Genomic DNA, 17610 nt, shown 5'->3' on the forward strand with positions numbered 1-17610 from the left:
AGAGTTTAAAGGTACGCTCTAGTCAAAATTAAAGTAGGGCTCCAGGAAAATAACTTTTTTTTCTTCTTTTTAAGACCACAGGTGAAATTGGTTACCTCTACTAAAGAGTATACCATGTCCAGATCACTGCTGGCTAAGTACAAATCACATTTTCCCACATGCCGAATAATTTATACAGAGTTCCTCTTTCATGTGACTGGTACGGTGAAGGGATCAAGATGTTCACTCAAACCTTCCTCTTCCCTCATCTATTAAACCACCTAGTATTCTGTTCAAAGAATACAAGGTATATTGTGAATAGACAAGGTGAGAGGAGTGGAGAAGAGGGGCAGGTAAAAAAACGGTTTGCATTTGAACAGAATACAAGCCATTTTGTGAATTAATTACTGGAGAAAAATAGTTATTAGCTCAGTCGTGCTTTGACCCTAGACGAAATCTACCTGAGCGAACCTGCCAAGAAGCCATTATTGTACTGAGCCAATCACCTGCAGCTGGGGTATTGGACATGTATACATGTAGCTGCGTGGCTGGTAATGCCTCAGCCACTTATGATTGACACAGTACAGATTTACTTTTTTTCCCAGTAGTCTCGCACTGGGAAGTGGAGAGTGAACGACTTGATCCCTTTACGCTACAATAGCCAGAACCAGGGGTGTATTTGCCACAAGGCAAACAAGGCATTTGCCTAGGGCAGCATTTTTCAGGGGGCAGCAGCATGTTTCAGGGGGGCAGTGCCGCACCCTGAAAGAAGGGATGGAAGAAGGGACACACGCAGCACGAGGACCAGGTGGGATCTGAGAGAGGCTGCTTGATGGTGTATGTAGAGCCTGACTCTTGTTCCCAGACAATTCCGGAGCTGTGAAGGTGAGTGTCTTATCTCTTCCCGGGGTGGGGGGTTGCCAGTGTATGGGGGGGCGTTGGTAGAGAGAGCCTTTCTCGGTTGGGGGCTGGGGTGTTGTTGGTCAATGTCAGGCTCTCTTCATAGGGGAGGGAGGTGTTGGTTGGTGTCAGGGTCTCTCTGTGGGGGGAGGGGGAGCCAATTTTTGTGTTGCCTAGGGCAGCACGAAACCTAAACACACCACTGGCCAGTACTATCAGTCACAGAGCAAGAAGAGTGCTGTCATACCCAGGGGCGGACTGACCATTTGGAAACTCGGGCACTGCCCGAGGGCCCGGGGTCAGTAGGGGGCCCTATGAGATGCCCCTGGTACCTTTTTCATAGGCTTTTTTTTAGTTTGGGCAAGGACACAGGGGCCCCATAATCCCCTATTGCCCGGCAGCCCCATGACTTGTCAGTCCGCCCCCGGTCATACCACACATTGATTTGTCCCCAACCAGCAGCACTATGGGTCCAGCATACTCTTCATTAGATGTCATGCATTTAACTTCAAAACTTTTTATTCTTGGGCTTTTACTTTAAAAATGTCTTGAAGTGCACACAGGAAACAGGCTTGGCTATAGGTACCAATCCACCCTGGTCTCTTTTTTTTTGGAAATCCTGCTGATCTGGGAACCCTTTTTCCTTTTCTTTTGTGATGCAGGAGAGTCCCAAACACACCCTCCACATGTTCCTCCTTGTTTCTCACATACAAAAAAGACACCAATATGAATGAATAAAAGTTGTGTGAAAATGTTACATATTTACATATCTTCAAAGCAATGTAGGACAGGGTTTCTCAACTAGCATTCCCTTAGAGGTTGCTTGTGGGTTCCCTAAGCAATTTCTGCCTCTCAAATAAGTTCCCACTAACGCCATTGATCGTTTTAACGATGTGTAAGGCTGGCCCTATATTAATCACTTTTTTCGTTCAACCAATGGGTTGAACAAAAAAATTACCCAATTTCCCCCATCACTGCCCGCATTTTATTCTGACAGTGAGGAGAGTTTTCCACCATATGAATACATTGATCGGTATTGCCGACTATAGCCGGCAACACGGATTGATCAGGAAAAACCCAGCAGACTGGCTGCACGGAAGTCAATTGGTAGATGTACTTCTGTACAACCACTCTTCCCATACATGGATTAAAAATTTGGCCGGTACCTGCTTAACCGGCCAAACTTTAATCCATGTATGGCTGGCCTAAGTGGGTAATTCTTCTCAATGACTAGAAGTGTAAGGAGCTTTCTTTCCATTGACCATCACACTAATGTATCATGAGTTATAGATATGATCATTTTTAGCAGGGGTTCCCTGAGACCGGAAAGTTATTGTTCTGTCTCTCCAATCTAAGCATTGAAAGTGTGATCTCTGTAATTTGCAGTTGTGGTGAGATAGCGATAACTCCAATTTTAGTTGAATAACACAGGCAGTGACTCGATCAGATGACACCTTGTAGATCTTGTGAAGCTTATTCCATAAACTGAGAGAATCTTACAACACTGAACATCAGATAGATCAAAAGATCATAATGTGATCTGCTTCATGACATGAGGCTAGAAGCTGAAATGCACTACTGGGAAAAGGGGAGGGCTATCTATACAGCATGACCTAAACCAGAGGAAAGGGAGGAGCAGAGACAAAATACAAAGAAAACATAAAGGGATGTGACAGTCATGTGAAACATGACAATTATTTCAAGGGCTCTGCTGTGTTGAAAAGGTTGAGAAAGACAGATGTTTGACATTTATCAATTTATAAATTGGCAGCACAATTAGGCTGACATCAGGTTGCATGGTTCAATCTATGCAACAATTTTACTGTGCATCTGTGAACTGTCCAGACTGGTAATTGGTCAGCAACACATTTAGCATTATAATGGCTCCGATTTTTTTTTTTTTTTTTTTTTTTTTTATTCCACACAAATGCAATGAAGTAGTGGTCATGGGCAGAAATTATTATGTCAGTGCTACTTCAGAGCAGCAGAGGGAGGAATTAATTATATCACAGGTGTCAAACACAAGGCCCGTGGGCCTAATCTGGCCTTCCAGGCCATTTTATGTGGCCCTTACACCTCTCCTGCAGGTACCGTCTGGTCTCTGCCCCCGCCTGGTCTCTGCCCCCGCCTGGTCTCTGCCCCCGCCTGGTCTCTGCCCCCGCCTGGTCTCTGCCCCCGCCTGGTCTCTGCCCCCGCCTGGTCTCTGCCCCCGCCTGGTCTCTGCCCCCGCCTGGTCTCTGCCCCCGCCTGGTCTCTGCCCCCGCCTTGTCTCTGCCCCCGCCTTGTCTCTGCCCCCGCCTTGTCTCTGCCCCCGCCTTGTCTCTGCCCCCGCCTTGTCTCTGCCCCCGCCTTGTCTCTGCCCCCGCCTTGTCTCTGCCCCCGCCTTGTCTCTGCCCCCGCCTTGTCTCTGCCCCCGCCTTGTCTCTGCCCCCGCCTTGTCTCCGCCCCCGCCTTGTCTCCGCAATCGGCAGCAGAGTGGAGAATAGAACTCTGCTGCCAAATGATGCACCTGTCAGTGCAGATGCAGCAACCCCTTCATCTCTGCCTCCTCTGGTCTGAGCATTCAGCAGACTCTGGTAACTGATTCCACTCCTCCTCTGATTCTCCTCCAGACCCTGCACTTTCTGCTTTCCAACTCTGCCCTCAGGGGTGCACAGTGATGTTAGGGAGGGTGTAGGATTCTTGACATCTGATGTAACGGGGGGGGGGGGGGGGGTGCTCTGGACATCTAGTCTTAGATACAACTGACCCTAACCATAATGCTGATACAGCCCGCAATGAAATGGAGTTTGACACCCCTGAATTATATGATCAAACTGAACTCTTTTTATCTGTCTCACTACTTTTGTTTAACCTGTTCTTGTTGTGTGACAGATTTGATACACATTGTTATTTTTTTCTTTTTGTTTTTTTTTCCATTTATTCTGATCTATTTATAATTTGCTGCCCTATTTTTTTCTATGCCTTTCTTTCTCAGTATCATTGTGATGAATCGGACATTATTTAACTAACCTATGTTTCAAGGGTATCTGTACACACATAGCAGCTGTCATTGCTGACCTGTACAATCTCCAGGGCCATCATCCTTGCTTCACTCCTGTGAGTCACTGACCTGGATCTTTAAGAGGAAACCGTTATGGGAATTATTGGAGGCTTCAGTACTTTTTGAAATATTGACAAGCGAAAGTTGTTTTTATTTCTCAGATTTTTTTTTTAATGTTCCAAGAATCAGCTTAGTACTTTTTTTTTTTTTTTTGTCTGGGTTATAAAAAATCTGAGTATCTTTTGTCTTGTTTTAAAGTATTACCAAGTTAATAAGAAAGTTAACAATTACAAGGTTCATGAGAATTATTTGAGAATACTAGAAACGCCATCATGTCATGCAGGGCTGGAAAAAATGGTGAGCGGGAGGAGCAACTGCCGTGGGTGCAATAGTTTACTATAGGAATGGGGGCACATTCCATCTGTTACAAGGCTGACCGGTGTAGCGATGGCACAAAGATTTTGACGAGTGACTGCTGGGCGAAGGATCCCCTAAGCTTGTACATCATGAATGAGGGGGGCAGTTTGGCATCTTTTACTTTGGGCGCTGGATGACCTTGTCCCAGCACTGGTCTGCATGTATTGGGACCCCGGGCTCTATGCACAGTGCTGCTGAGAGGAAGCGATCCAAGTACAAGAGCAAGGGAGAGAGGGTTCTGGAAAAGCCTGACCAAATGCAGAAGTCTGTGGCCATGGGCTAGATAATAGAAACTGTGACTTTTGATTTCTGGCAGAGCAAATTCTGATTGAAAGGGAAAAGTGGTGTTGTGTTTTTTTTTTTTTTTTTTAAATTATCATTATTTATTATTATTATTATTATTACTATTATTATTATTATTATAAAGCAGTTTCATCCCCATTTAACAAAACCTTACTCTCAGAACCAACTTCTGTTGGACAGGCATGCTGGAAAACCAGCACCCGACCCACATCTGATCAGTGCTGGCCAATGGCTGCCAGTGCCAATCTGTGTGTTCTGGAGGGCAGGGGTCCTCATGTCAGAACACAAAGGTACGGTGATGGTGATCACACTAACATTGTTTGTGTTAGTATGGCGGTCTTCTCTTCCTTTTTTTTTTTTTTTCTTTAATTTTTTTATTCAGCCCACTTGGTTGAATAGAAAAAAACCACCTAATGTGGACCCAACTTTAGGCTATTAGATGATCTGTGTGTCGGAGTCTCTGCTTCCCTTAAAAGGGCTTCTTACTTCCAAAAGATACAAAACAAAATACAGATGCATGTTGAATACTTGCTATACACTTATATGTAAAAATGCTTTTTTTTTTCAACATCTGCCTTTTCTGAGGCACTGGTGACGTACCCAGTACCTACCAACTGCCCCCTGAGAAGGCTAGGTCAGCAGTTCCTTCCAGGGAGCAATCATAGGTAAACTGTGAGATCCTACGAGTAACCATCAAATTGTGTATCTGCTTACAAAGTAACTTTTATGTGCTCTGATCGGTAATTATCGGGGATGGAAGGTCTTCTTTAAGTCATGGCTTCTCTGACATCTGAGGCACAACCTCAAATGTCACTGGTTTGTAAGGCAACCCTGTTTTTGGCCCGTGTTCATTCAAATATAAGGGTGCTCTGAGTACCACTGTAGTACTATGGACAGATCTTGTCAAGGTAGACCACACCGGGATAGGCCATTGATACTGCTTACATGTTTGGGTGAGAGCTCTTTGTGTATTACTACAAAAGAAGAAAATGTTCTGGAGCATAAATTGCCTTTTTAAACTGAAGAACCTCTTCAGACTATTGCTGTATTATGTATACTTTTGAGCATGACTCGTGTGAAGTGAACTTAACATTTGGTGTAATTTGGAGTATGTGTGTGTCTTAACCTGCTTGTGCCTGTACTAGACATTAGTGTATTTACTTACTGGAAGATCTACATTTGTGTGATCTAACATTGTGTCCTGTCAATGGGGATGACTTGGAGCATACGTCTATGTCCTGTCCCAGTGCATGGTGTTTAGCTCTGTCCTATAATCCGTTTCAATCTGCAGTTGGAAAGGTGGTGCCGAGCCATGCCGGGCAGGTAAGAATGACAAGACATTGCTATGGAGTTGGAGGAAAATGCCCCACTTAGCACCATGTGTTTCAGTTGTGAATTACATTTAAATTGTCAAATTTTTTTCACATTCCAGGAATGGATGGAAGATCATCAAATTGATTTAGGACATGAGAACAAGACCAACTTTTAACATTTTTCTTTAAAGTTTTCACTGGAGCTAGAAGAGAACTCAACTCTTTGCAATGTACTAGTGGCCTTTAAGGCTTATAGTGCTTTTTTTTTTTTTTGTTTTGGGGGGGAAATGAATAAAATGAGGAGGGTTAGAAGCTCTGCCAGATCTTTATTACTGTATTTACCCTCATTGGAGATTTTCCTTTACTGTCTGTTTTAAATGACAAGGTGACAAGTAGAACACCTTCTACAGCAATAGAAACCTGGCAGAGGGCCTTGGCTTTCTTCACTCTATCCAAAGCTAAAATAAAAAGTTTGGGCTGACGTTGCATTTTAAGTCTAGGGCTCGTTCACATGGGCACAGAGAGCCATGCATGTGGAAACAAGTGTATTTCTGCACCCAGGAGTGACAGGTGTTTTTTTATACAGCTGTCTGTACAGATTAAAGTGATACTAAAGGCTTCATTTAAAAAAAAACCAAACATGTTATGTTAACTTGCTCTGTGCAAGGGTTTTGCACACAGCTGCCTCGATCCTCCTCTTGTCAGGTCCCCTGCTGTTGTTCTGGGCTCCTCCCCCTGCCAAGTGCCCCATAGCAAGCTGCTTGCTATGGGGGCACTCGTGTGTGTGCTCACCCACGAGCCCCATTCTATGAGTCCATAAGACACACAGAATGAGGCTCGGATGATCCCCATTGCCTCCTCACTGGCTGTGATTGACCAGAGCGGAAGCCAATGGCTCCCACTGCTGTCTCTGAGCCTATGAAGAGGCAGAGAGCCAGGAGAGCAGCCACTCTCATGCATATCTCTAGATGGAGATCAGGCTCAGGTAAGCAATAGGGCAGCTGAGGCAGGAGCTGCACACTGAAAGTTTCTTTACCTTTTATGCATTGAATGCATGAAGGTAAAACCTTCAGGCTTGACAACCACTTACATTCATCAGCTGTATGCTGGTAACTGTACATCTGAGTGTTTGCTTGTACACGTGTATAGGGACAGAGCCCTGGACACAACCTATGTCCAGGTATGCTCATCCATCCCCATATGCAGGCAACCTCTCAGATATGCATTTAATCAGGGTACAGTGGCAGCCTGTAATTGATTTGAACAGACAGTTGTACACAACTGTCACTTCTGGCCCTGAAATATACTTGTTTTCCATGTGAACTGTTCTGCACAAAATAGTTCAGGTTGACACCACAGACTTGGAGTATCTGAAGCCCTTATTTCTGCCCTTTATTTATATTATGTGGATATTTGGTATTGTTTTGGTGGATCATAGTGCTAAAACACAGTGATGTGACTTTGGTCACAATGTTCTAGAAACTTGATTTTGTAACAGAAACATTAGACATTCATTATACAACTGATACATTCATTATACAACTGATACATTCATTACATGGATAATGCATAGAGTGCAGAAATCTATAGCAGCATCAGATTAAGAGATGGTTTGTGATTGGCTGCCTAGAGTTTCTTGTCTTTGCTAATTTGTTATTATTTCCCCTTACTTTTACAGAATAAGTCGGTATATGTACCAACAAGTGCAGTTCTGCTGAGCAGTCTTGACTTGATGCTTGCCTACAAGCCTAGCAAACTCCTCCATATAGAGTAGCAGTGATACCTATGCTTGAAGTGAACCTCCTTTTTATTTATTTTTTTCTGTTGAAGAGGAAAATGAAAAGCATTTTCAGCAGGTCCTATATATACACTGCAAAGATTTTGGAAAATGCTTACCTGCTTCTCTCCTGTAGATACAAAGACTGCCACTACATTCTTCATAGTGAAGGAAGTGGGATGGTCCATATAGTCGGTCCCCATGCTTACATAAAAGAAGAAATCACGAGCCAATAACATGAGAAAGGCATGAAGAATCTGACATTGTTCTGTAAATGGTGTACAGTTAAAGCAAAACTAAAGGCAAAATCTTTTTTTCTTTAGTTTTGGATAGAGTGGAGATGGATTAGAACCCCTGTCAGTTTTATTGCTGCCTGTGTCCCTGTTAAGATTCACCCTCTCTATTTGTTCTGTTTTACCATTGAAAGTGAAAGTAAAAAAAAGATTTTGGGTTGTCCACAGAAAAGTAAGAGGGGAAATCTTCCAATGGGGACCCTAGTTCTGGTGACCTGGGGGATTTCCTCACTTCCTTTTTGGCTATGGGACAGGAAGTAAAGGGGATTCTCCGCAATGGGACGCAAATGGCACAAAAAAAATCTGACTGTACAATGCTCCTTTGCTTTAACCAAAATGAAAAAAAAAAAATGTTTTGCCTATAGTTCTGCTTTAATTATTCCCTCCCAAAAAATGTATGGTTACCAGGAGCTATATTTTCCCACAAACTAGACTGTGTAACCAATATATGCCTTTTTATATAGTAAGTGGTAGCTATAGATTCTAGAAATGATAGAAAACAATACTTTCTAGAACAGCCTTTCTCAACTTTTTTTTTTTTTTTTTTTTTTACCCCAAAGGAAATCTGAATAATTTTCAGGTGTCATGGAACCCCTGATATGAATACATTTTGGGGGTCAGTATGAAAAATGCCACTTCCGTTGGTGGCCACTTGTATGTATGTCACCGATAGACTGCTAAAATGATCATTGGTGTCATGCTGTTTTTGACTTTGAAGTGGCATTGGACCTAGAACTATGCAGGTCCATCAGATGGGAGGTGAAGCCACGGCTCAAGGAACCCCTCAGAACCACAGGATTCAATGAAACCCTGGTGGAGAATGGCTGTTCTAGAAGTTCCATTTGCTTTTATACTTTCCAGTTTTTTGGTAAGGATTGCTGTATTTAGGTTTATGCTTCTCATGGTCGTAATTCTGGCACTAAGCTGCTGGCTTCTTCTTGCAGTTCAGCAGCGGATTCAGGAAGCTGAGGAGCTGAAGTCTAAGAAGAATTCGAAATCTCGAAAAAAGAGGAAGCAGAATGTGGAAGAAGAGGAAGGTAAATATAACTGTGGTCTTCTGAGACTGTTGCCTGATTTTCTGTGAGATCTTATTGTGGTGTTTGTGTCCACTTTGGTTCCTGTTATCTGTCAGTCTTGAAAGCTGTTGTTACCCGGTTTCTTGATCATGTGCACTAACATGTAACTGCATGCATGAAAAACATGGTTACGGCATGATACCAACATTAAAGATGAGTCTATCCAATGCTAGAGGACAGATTGTTAAATTGCATATTCCCTGTTATACCGTCCTGACCAAAAATATTGGCAGCCCTGTATTTCTGTCAGATAATGCACCACTTTGCCCAGAAAATTGTTGCAATTACAAATGTTTAGGCATTCTCATGTTTCTTTCTTTTGTTTGTATTGGTATGCCACAAAAAAGTGGAGAAACAAAAAGCCAAATCTGACACATTCCAAGCAAAACCCCCAAAATGGACTGGACAAAATTATTGGCACCCGCAATTTAATATTTGGTAGCACAAACCCTTGGAAGATGTAACTGAAATCAATCGCTTCCTGTAACCATCAATGGGTTTCTTACACCTCTCTACTGGAATTTTGGACCACTCTTCTTTCTCCAACTGCTGCAGGTCTCTCAGATTGAAAGGGTTCCTTTTCCCAACTGCTGTTTTGAGATCTCTCCACAGGAGCTCTATGGGATTGAGATCTGGACTCATTGCTGGCCAGTTCAGTACTCTCCAGCGCTTTGTCTGAAACCATTTCTGGGTGGTTTTTGATGTGTGCTTCGGGTCATTGTCCCGCTGTAAGACCCATGACCTCTGATTCTGTTTCTTTGTTAGTCTTCAGATTTCATAATGCCATGCACACAGTCAAGACATCCAGTGCCTGAAGCAGCAAAGCAACCCCAAAACGGTGAACATCCACCAAGTTTGACTGTAGGGACTGTTTTATTTATTTATTATTTTTAAAGGCCTCATTGCTTTTTCTGAAAACAGTAGAATGATTGCCTCAGCTGCTCATGCTTGGCCCAATCCAGGTGGCAGCTTCCTGGCTGGATCGTTCACATGGCTTTGGACTAGGATCTGAACATGCCCTAGCACATTCCTAGTGAAGACGCTCCTCATCTCTTTTTTTTACCCCTGCAGGAATAGAAGGATAAGCCGCAGAGAGTCATGAGATCCCTTGAGTGACCTTGTCTACAGACAATAATATAAACCCTTTAGTTGTGCTATTCTGCAAAGCCATGAAGTCTACAGTATGGACTAATGTCTCTCGTACATCTTGATTACCAATATTGGTCTGGCAGGTCATGACAGTTCTTCATTTTCTTTATTTACTTTCAGAGGGTCTTTAGTTCTCAATGGGGAATTTTGACCTGTGATTTACAGTTCTGTAGTTTGTCACAGTAAGTGTTCTCCTGGGAAACCTCTATTGTCCCCTCTTCCATAAACCCGTCCTTGTGTAATGATGATAGAGTGCAGTCCCATGTGTCTAACTGCTCCTTGCACTCTGGCTGAAATGCAATGAGGTTATATAATCTATGTGACATAGTCTGACTCTTTTCCCTCCTAAAGATAGAATTGCCTATATTGGTGAAGGGCAGTGCATTTTCAGAACCATTGTAAGTGGGGCTTATTTTTTTTTGTAAGTTCAATAACATTAAAGTGCTGAGGAGGCATTCAGTTTGCACATTTATAAATTGGATAACCATATAAATTCTACTTTTGGAAGACAAAATAAGCAAACGGTAATCGTGATTAAATGTCCGTGCAATAGAAGATATTATCTACTTGCCTCTCTCCGGTGCCCATGTCCCCTACCTTCCATGTCTTCCAGTACTGCAGCCTCTGCAAGACTTGCCATTTATTTGTTGTATTTATTAGTTATTTATATAGGGGTTGGTTTACTAAAACTGGAGAGTGCAAAATCTGGTGCAGCTCTGCATAGAAACCAATAGCTTCCAGTTTTTTTGCCAAAGAAGAAGATTAAATTAGAAGCTGATTGACTACCATGCAGAGATGCACCTGATTTTGCCCTCTCCAGTTTAGTAAATCAACCCCATAATGTCTACTTTGCTTTACATACTATATAGTCCCATCAGTCCCTGTCCTCAAAGAGCTTAAAATCTAAGGTCCCTACCACACATGCATACACATACTAGGGCTAATTTAGACAGGAGCCAATTTAACCTACTAGGATATCTTTGGAATAAGGGAGGGAACGGCGTACTATGAGCACAAGGAAACATGCAAACGCCAAGCAGATGGTGTCCTATACAGCATTCAAATCAAGGACCTCAGTGCTGCAAGGCAGTAAGCCATTGTGCTTCCCTTCCATGAATGTTGGATGTATATCTCTCCTCCTTATGCATTGTGGTTTACTACAGGACATAGCAGTGAAAGGATGGAACTATGTTGCGTAGCAGGGGGACAGTCATTCAATAGTCCTGAAAGTGTGTAATGCCATAGATTCCTGAATGCTGTAGCCCTGGAGCAGAGGAAAGTTGGGAAACTCTGGCTGTCAGAGAGGGGAATGTAACGTAGTATTTTTCGGCAGATACAGAATAACCAATTAGATCTATATTACACTCATGGTTTTCAAGACATATGCTAACAAGGTTTTCTTTCTTTTTTTTTTTTTTTTTTTTTTTTTTCTAAACCGCATAGCTTTCACATGACCTATGTGAGATGTAGTTTTGCCTTTAAGTAAATAGATTCCCAAAACTTTGCCCACAGAAATACTTTTTTCTTTGTGTTAACTGCACTTCAGAGAAAGTGTTCTCTGATCTTAATGGAATGTGGAATATTTTCAATGTTTTTAGATGCATAAGTAACCAAGATCAGCTTGATATCAGTAGATAATCTTACCGATGTGGGTTCGTGTTTTATAAACCTTGTTTCTATGTATTATCTGTAGTGAATGCATCTAGGTGAAGCCATTTTCTTATGTTTTTTGTTTTTTTTACTTATCTTATTTTTTTATAATTTTCCTGAGAACAATAAAGTACACATGTACACAATGTCCATGTTCAGAGCCTACGGATAATTTGGACTAAGGGGGTATGAACATGTAGCCGTGGTGTTGCACAAGGAGGGATATGGCATTTTGTGTTGAATTAAAGAATATTCTGTATTTCCAAAAGTATTGGCCCCCCCTCCAAATCGTTGGATTCAGGTGTTCCAATCACTTCAATGGCCACAGGTGTATAAAATCAAGCACCTAGGCATGCAGACTGCTTCTACAAACATTTGTGAAAGAATGGGTCGCTCTCAGGAGCTCAGTGAATTTAACCGTGGTACCAGGGGCGGACTGACCATTTGGAAACTCGGGCACTGCCCGAGGGCCTGGGGTCAGTAGGGGGCCCCATGAGATGCCCCTGGTACCTTTTTTTATAGGCTTTTTTGATTTTGGGCAAGGACACAGGGGCCCCATGATCCCCTATTGCCCGGGGGCCCCATGAGTTGTCAGTCCGCCCCTGCGTGGTACCATGATAGGTTGCCACTTGTGTAATAAGTCCATCCGTGAAATTTCCTTGCTGCTAAATATTTCCCGGCCAAGTGTTAGTGGTGGTATAACAAAGTGGAAGCAACTGGGAACAGGAACTCAGCCACGAAGTGGTAGACCACGCAAAATGTTGAAATTGCCAACTGTCTGCAGAGTCAATAGCTAAAGACATCCAAACTTCATGTGGCCTTCAGATTAGCACATAATCGTGCACAGCGAGCTTCATGGAATGGGTTTCCATGGCCGAGCAGCTGCATCTAAGCCTTACATCACCAAGTGCAATGCAAAGCTTCGGATGCAGTGGTGTAAAGCACGCTGCCACTGGACTCTAGAGCAGTGGAGACGTGTTCTCTGGAGTGATGAATCGCACTTCTCTGTCTATCCAATGGACGTGTCTGGGTTTGGCGGTTGCCAGGAGAACAGTACTTGCCTGACTGCATTGTGCCAAGTATAAAGTTTGGTGGAGGGGGGATTATGGTGTGGGGTTGTTTTTTAGGGGTTGGGCTTAGCCCCTTAGTTCCAGTGAAGGGTACTCCTTAAAGTGATTCTAAAGGCATAATTAAAAAATAAATAAATTAAATTAAATAACAAACATGACTTTACTTACCTGCTCTGTATAGTGGTTTTGCAAAGAGTAGCCCATATCTTCCTCCTCTCAGGTCCTCCGCTGGAACTGCTAGAATGCATGAAGGTAAAAAAACTTCAGCCTGTACAGCCACTTTAAAGGCGTCAGCATACCAAGACATTTTGGACAATTTCATGCTCCCAACTTTGTGGGAACACTTTGGGGATGGCACCTTCCTGTTCCAACATGACTGCACACCAGTGCACAAAGCAAGGTCTATAAAGACATGGAGGAGCCAGTTTTGGGTGGAGGAACTTGACTGGCCTGCACAGAGTCCTGACCTCAGCCAGATAGAACACCTTTAGGATGAATTAGAGCGGAGACTGTGAGCCAGGCCTCCTCCCCCGACATCAGTGCCTGACCCCACAATTGTGCTTCTGGAAGAATGGTCAAACCTTCCCATAGACACCCGCCTAAACCTTGTAAACGGCCTTCCCAGAAGAGTTGAAGCTGTTATAGTTGTAAAGGGCGGGGCCAACTCAATATTGAACCCTACGGACTAAGACTGGGATGCCATTAAAGTTCATTTGTGTGTAAAGGCAGGCCGACCAATACTTTTGGCAATATGGTGTATGTAAACCCAACATTTCATATTCCTGATATGTGCCTGCTGTACCATGTAGATGTATGAAAAAATATCCTGTTCTCTTTGTAATGCTTCCTTTGTGTAAAATCCCTGGTGTTCCTGCCAGTCCTTCTGCTTTCCTATCAAAAACTGACCACGCTAGGCAGGAGAACACACCATGGTCAGTTCCCTAGCCGTTCTGGGAACTTGGTGTGCTTTCCTTCACTGATCAGACTTCTTTATTTATTTCAGGTACTTATATAGCTCTGTCAGGTTATGCAGCTCTTTACATACATATATTATACATTCACATCAGTCCCTGACCCTCAAGGGGCGTACAATCTAAGGTCCCTAACTTGCCAGGGCCAATTTAGACTGGAGCCAGGAGGAGGAGGAGTGTGGTAGGAAACCGGACTACCCGGAGGAAACCCACGCAAGCACAGGGAGAACATGCAAACTCCAGGCAGGTGGTGTCGTAGTTAGGATTCGAACCAGCGACCCTAGTACTGCCAGGCAGTGTAAACCATTTAGCCACTGTTTCTGCATGTTTACTGAAAATGCTTAAAACCATTCAATGATTGATATTCAGTGAGTATTTGTTTTAGAAGCTGATTTTAAAGCTTATAATAAAAACAAAAACTAATAACATATTGACTAATAGGGTTCTACATCAATAGGTGCTGTATATATAAATCTGCTGAGCATTTTATCCTGTGGAACTGCATATACCTGTGCTCAGTTATTTTCTCTCCAGGTTGAATGTTCTTCATAGAGCTAATCAGGAAAATGCTGCCTTATGCCACTAGATAGCAGGGATGATAATTGTAAATAAATATTTATTTCCTATTATAATTGGCTCCATTTAGTGGCCACAATGCGGAACATTCCAGATTCATGCTATTCTGCTTTGAATAAAGAACATTTGACCTGGAGAGAAAATAGCCTATTAATATTCAGTTTTGTCTCATTTGCACAGAAGGAATGTGTATGCAGTTGCAAATTATGAAAAGCGCTCTGAGTTTTTTTATAAATACCCCCGTAGGTGTTGAGCTTTGATGCTATATGAAGCACATTCTTACCAAGAAATGCTTGGATATACCTCACAATTGAAAAAAATGCAAGCGGCCCTCCATTTAATCCTCATAACTGTGGTTGTCATGGCGGTCTTAGAAGCAGCACTTATGGTTACCACAAACATTAGAAGTTAAAAGCAAATATTTCCTGGGTTTTGTGTCTGATCAGCCTGCAGAGTGAGAAGGTTGCTAGCTTCTCCCGTCGTCCTCCTCTCCGGATTACAATGCGGCTGCTGAGCTCATCGCTGTGGAATGCAGCAATCTACTCTGTCCATTCTGTAGGCTCATCTCCCATTCATTATTGAAGTATCCCTTTCAGTAGCTGATGCACCTGCATTAAGCAGGGGATAATGAAGCCCTGAGCCCCGGGTTCTGGCCTTCTATCATTTCCCTTGTCATATATTGCCAATCACATTTGTATCCGTCTCCTTTTAAAGGAGAAACTCAGAACATCTCATTCCTTAAAGTGCATTAAAGGGAAGATGAATCCTTTTTTCAATATCTCTTTGGACAAACATTATTACTATACAGGATTTATATAGCGCCAACAGTTTGCGCAGCGTTTTACAAAATGAAGGTAGACAGTTAAAATATAATTTGGTACAAGAGGAAACAGAGGGCCCGGCTCGTTAGAGCTTACAATCTAGGAGGAAGGGTTGAGTGATACAAAAGGTAATATCTGTGTGTGGGGGGGGGAGGGTGAGTTGATGGAGGAAAGAAATGGCGGTTTACTAGGTAGAAGCAGGATAGGCTTCTTTAAAGAGAGGTTTTCAGGGATCGTCTAAAGTTGGCTAGATTAGGAGACAGCTGGACAGATTGGGGTAGGGAGTTCCATAGGATGGGAGAAGTCCTGGAGGGGAGCGTGGGAGGAGGTGACATATGAAATGCACCGGCTTGATGAAAATACTCTGAACAGTATGTTTAATACCTTTTTGTTCTTTGTATTATTAGTAGATGTATGCGAACAAGGAGGCTGGCATATTTGCTCTTTACATACTCGGGCTCTGATGTCTGCTTTGTAGGCATGTGCTGGAGGCCCATGTCACACTAACAAACCCTGGGAAATGCATATAGGCGCTGGAAACCTTGTTTCATTTTATGTTTGCTTTATAATATTATTTTTATCCATTGGTATGGTGATAGTGAAAGTAGAGCGTCTTCCTATTGAGCTGCCAATTTCTGCATACTGAAAGGCTTCCAAGGTCACCTTGCGTTGTGGTAGAGATAAGTGGATGGAGATTTGAACCACCCAACCATGATATTCCAGATTATGATTATTATTATACAGGATTTATATTGCGCTAACAGTTTGCTCAGCACTTTGCAATATAAAGGGAGACAATACAGCAACGATACAGTTCAATACAAGAGGGATTTGAGGGCCCTGCTCCCTGGAGCGTACAATCTAAGAGGGAGGGGCTAGTGGTACAAAAGGTAATAACTGTGGGGGATGGACTTGTAGGAGGAACAGAAGATTCAGTTATTAGCAGAAGTTAGGATAGGCTTCACTGAAGAGAGAGGCTTTCAGAGATCATCTAAAAGTGGGCAGAGTAGGTGATAGTCTGATAGATTGGGGTAGAGAGTTCCAGAGGATGGGGGAGGCTCTGGATAAATCCTGGAGATTAGCATGGGAGGAAGAGACCAGGGAGCTAGAGACCAGGAGGTTGTGCGAGGAGAGCGACGGTTTGGGTGATATTTGGAGACAAGTTCGGTGATGTAAATTGGGGCAGAGTTGTAAATGGCTTTGTATGTTATTAATGTTTTGAATTTTATTCGTTGGGCAATGGGAAGCCAGTGGAAGGATTGGCAGAGAGGGGTGGCAGATATGGAACGGATAGTAAGGTGGATGAGTCTGGCAGCAGCATTCATGATAGACTGAAGAGGGGATAGCCTGCGATGAGGTAGGTCAATGAGGAGGGAGTTACAATAGTCAAGGCGAGAGATACCAGGGAAGGAATAAGTTGCTTAGTAGTTTGAGGTTAAGAACTTGGAGATGTTGTGGAGGTGAAGTCTATAAGATTTGGACAGTGATTGGATTTGGGAGCTGAAAGGACAGCTGCATCCACGTCAGTGCCATAAAAATGAATAAAAAAAATCATAAGACATCGACCTATCCCAATGTAGACACATCGAAAAACAAAAAGTAAATTCAGATGGACGTTTTGTACCCATGAACAAGACCACAAACCTATAGTAGTAGTGGTAGCATTATACAGGATTTATATAGCGCCAACAGTTTGCGCAGCACTTTACAATATAAAGGGAGACAATACAATAAAAAAACAAGAGGATTAAGATAAAGACAATTTTATTACAACATTAATAACATGTCCAAGTGGACTAAAATATACATCATAACCCCTCAAAACGTACTGGAGATTGTTGTTCCTTAATCCCAAAGATATTTACTCTCGGGAGCAATGAGTAAATGCATAGCAATAGTAAAACTGGAACAACAGACTCCAGATATGGCATTTTACTCAACATGTTTTGTGGTGCAAACCACTTCTTCAGGTGTTGTAGCGATACAATTAAAATTCTAAGTAAAAGAGACCACAGTGTAAACCTCGTGATATACGGAATATAAACCGGTATAGTGAACACCAGTTTTATTTTTAAAGCAAACACGTTTCTGGGGCTTTACCAGGACTTGTTCAAATCAATGCCCTCCCTGTGTGGCAGTGTTTTGGAGCAAATTATTTACACCCTCTAGTGGTGTTCTGCATTGACTACATTTTTTACAGTTGCAATACGTAAGACAAGCTTGCAAAAATCTGAACATCACTGCAAAAATTATTAGTAATAACTCAAGTGCT

At 42.7% G+C, this 17610-nt stretch overlaps 1 protein-coding gene across 2 annotated transcripts in view; it reads left to right on the top strand.

Moving 5' to 3' along the window:
• The window catches only part of LOC149465764 (rho GTPase-activating protein 39-like), a 152086-nt gene that overhangs the window by 102917 nt on the left and 31559 nt on the right, over nucleotides 1-17610 (top strand). The window contains exon 5 of one of the 2 annotated variants that reach the window (XM_089673279.1): nucleotides 8970-9062. The exons of the other annotated variant lie outside the window; for it this stretch is intronic. Coding sequence (XP_089529405.1) covers nucleotides 8970-9062 — 93 coding nt within the window. The remainder of the gene's footprint in view (nucleotides 1-8969; nucleotides 9063-17610) is intronic. 2 annotated transcript variants of the gene reach the window in all.

Source organism: Staurois parvus, unplaced genomic scaffold (assembly GCF_062004578.1).
Source record: "Staurois parvus isolate SC_StPar_1 unplaced genomic scaffold, SC_StPar_1.0 ptg000137l, whole genome shotgun sequence".
NCBI lineage: Eukaryota > Metazoa > Chordata > Amphibia > Anura > Ranidae > Staurois > Staurois parvus.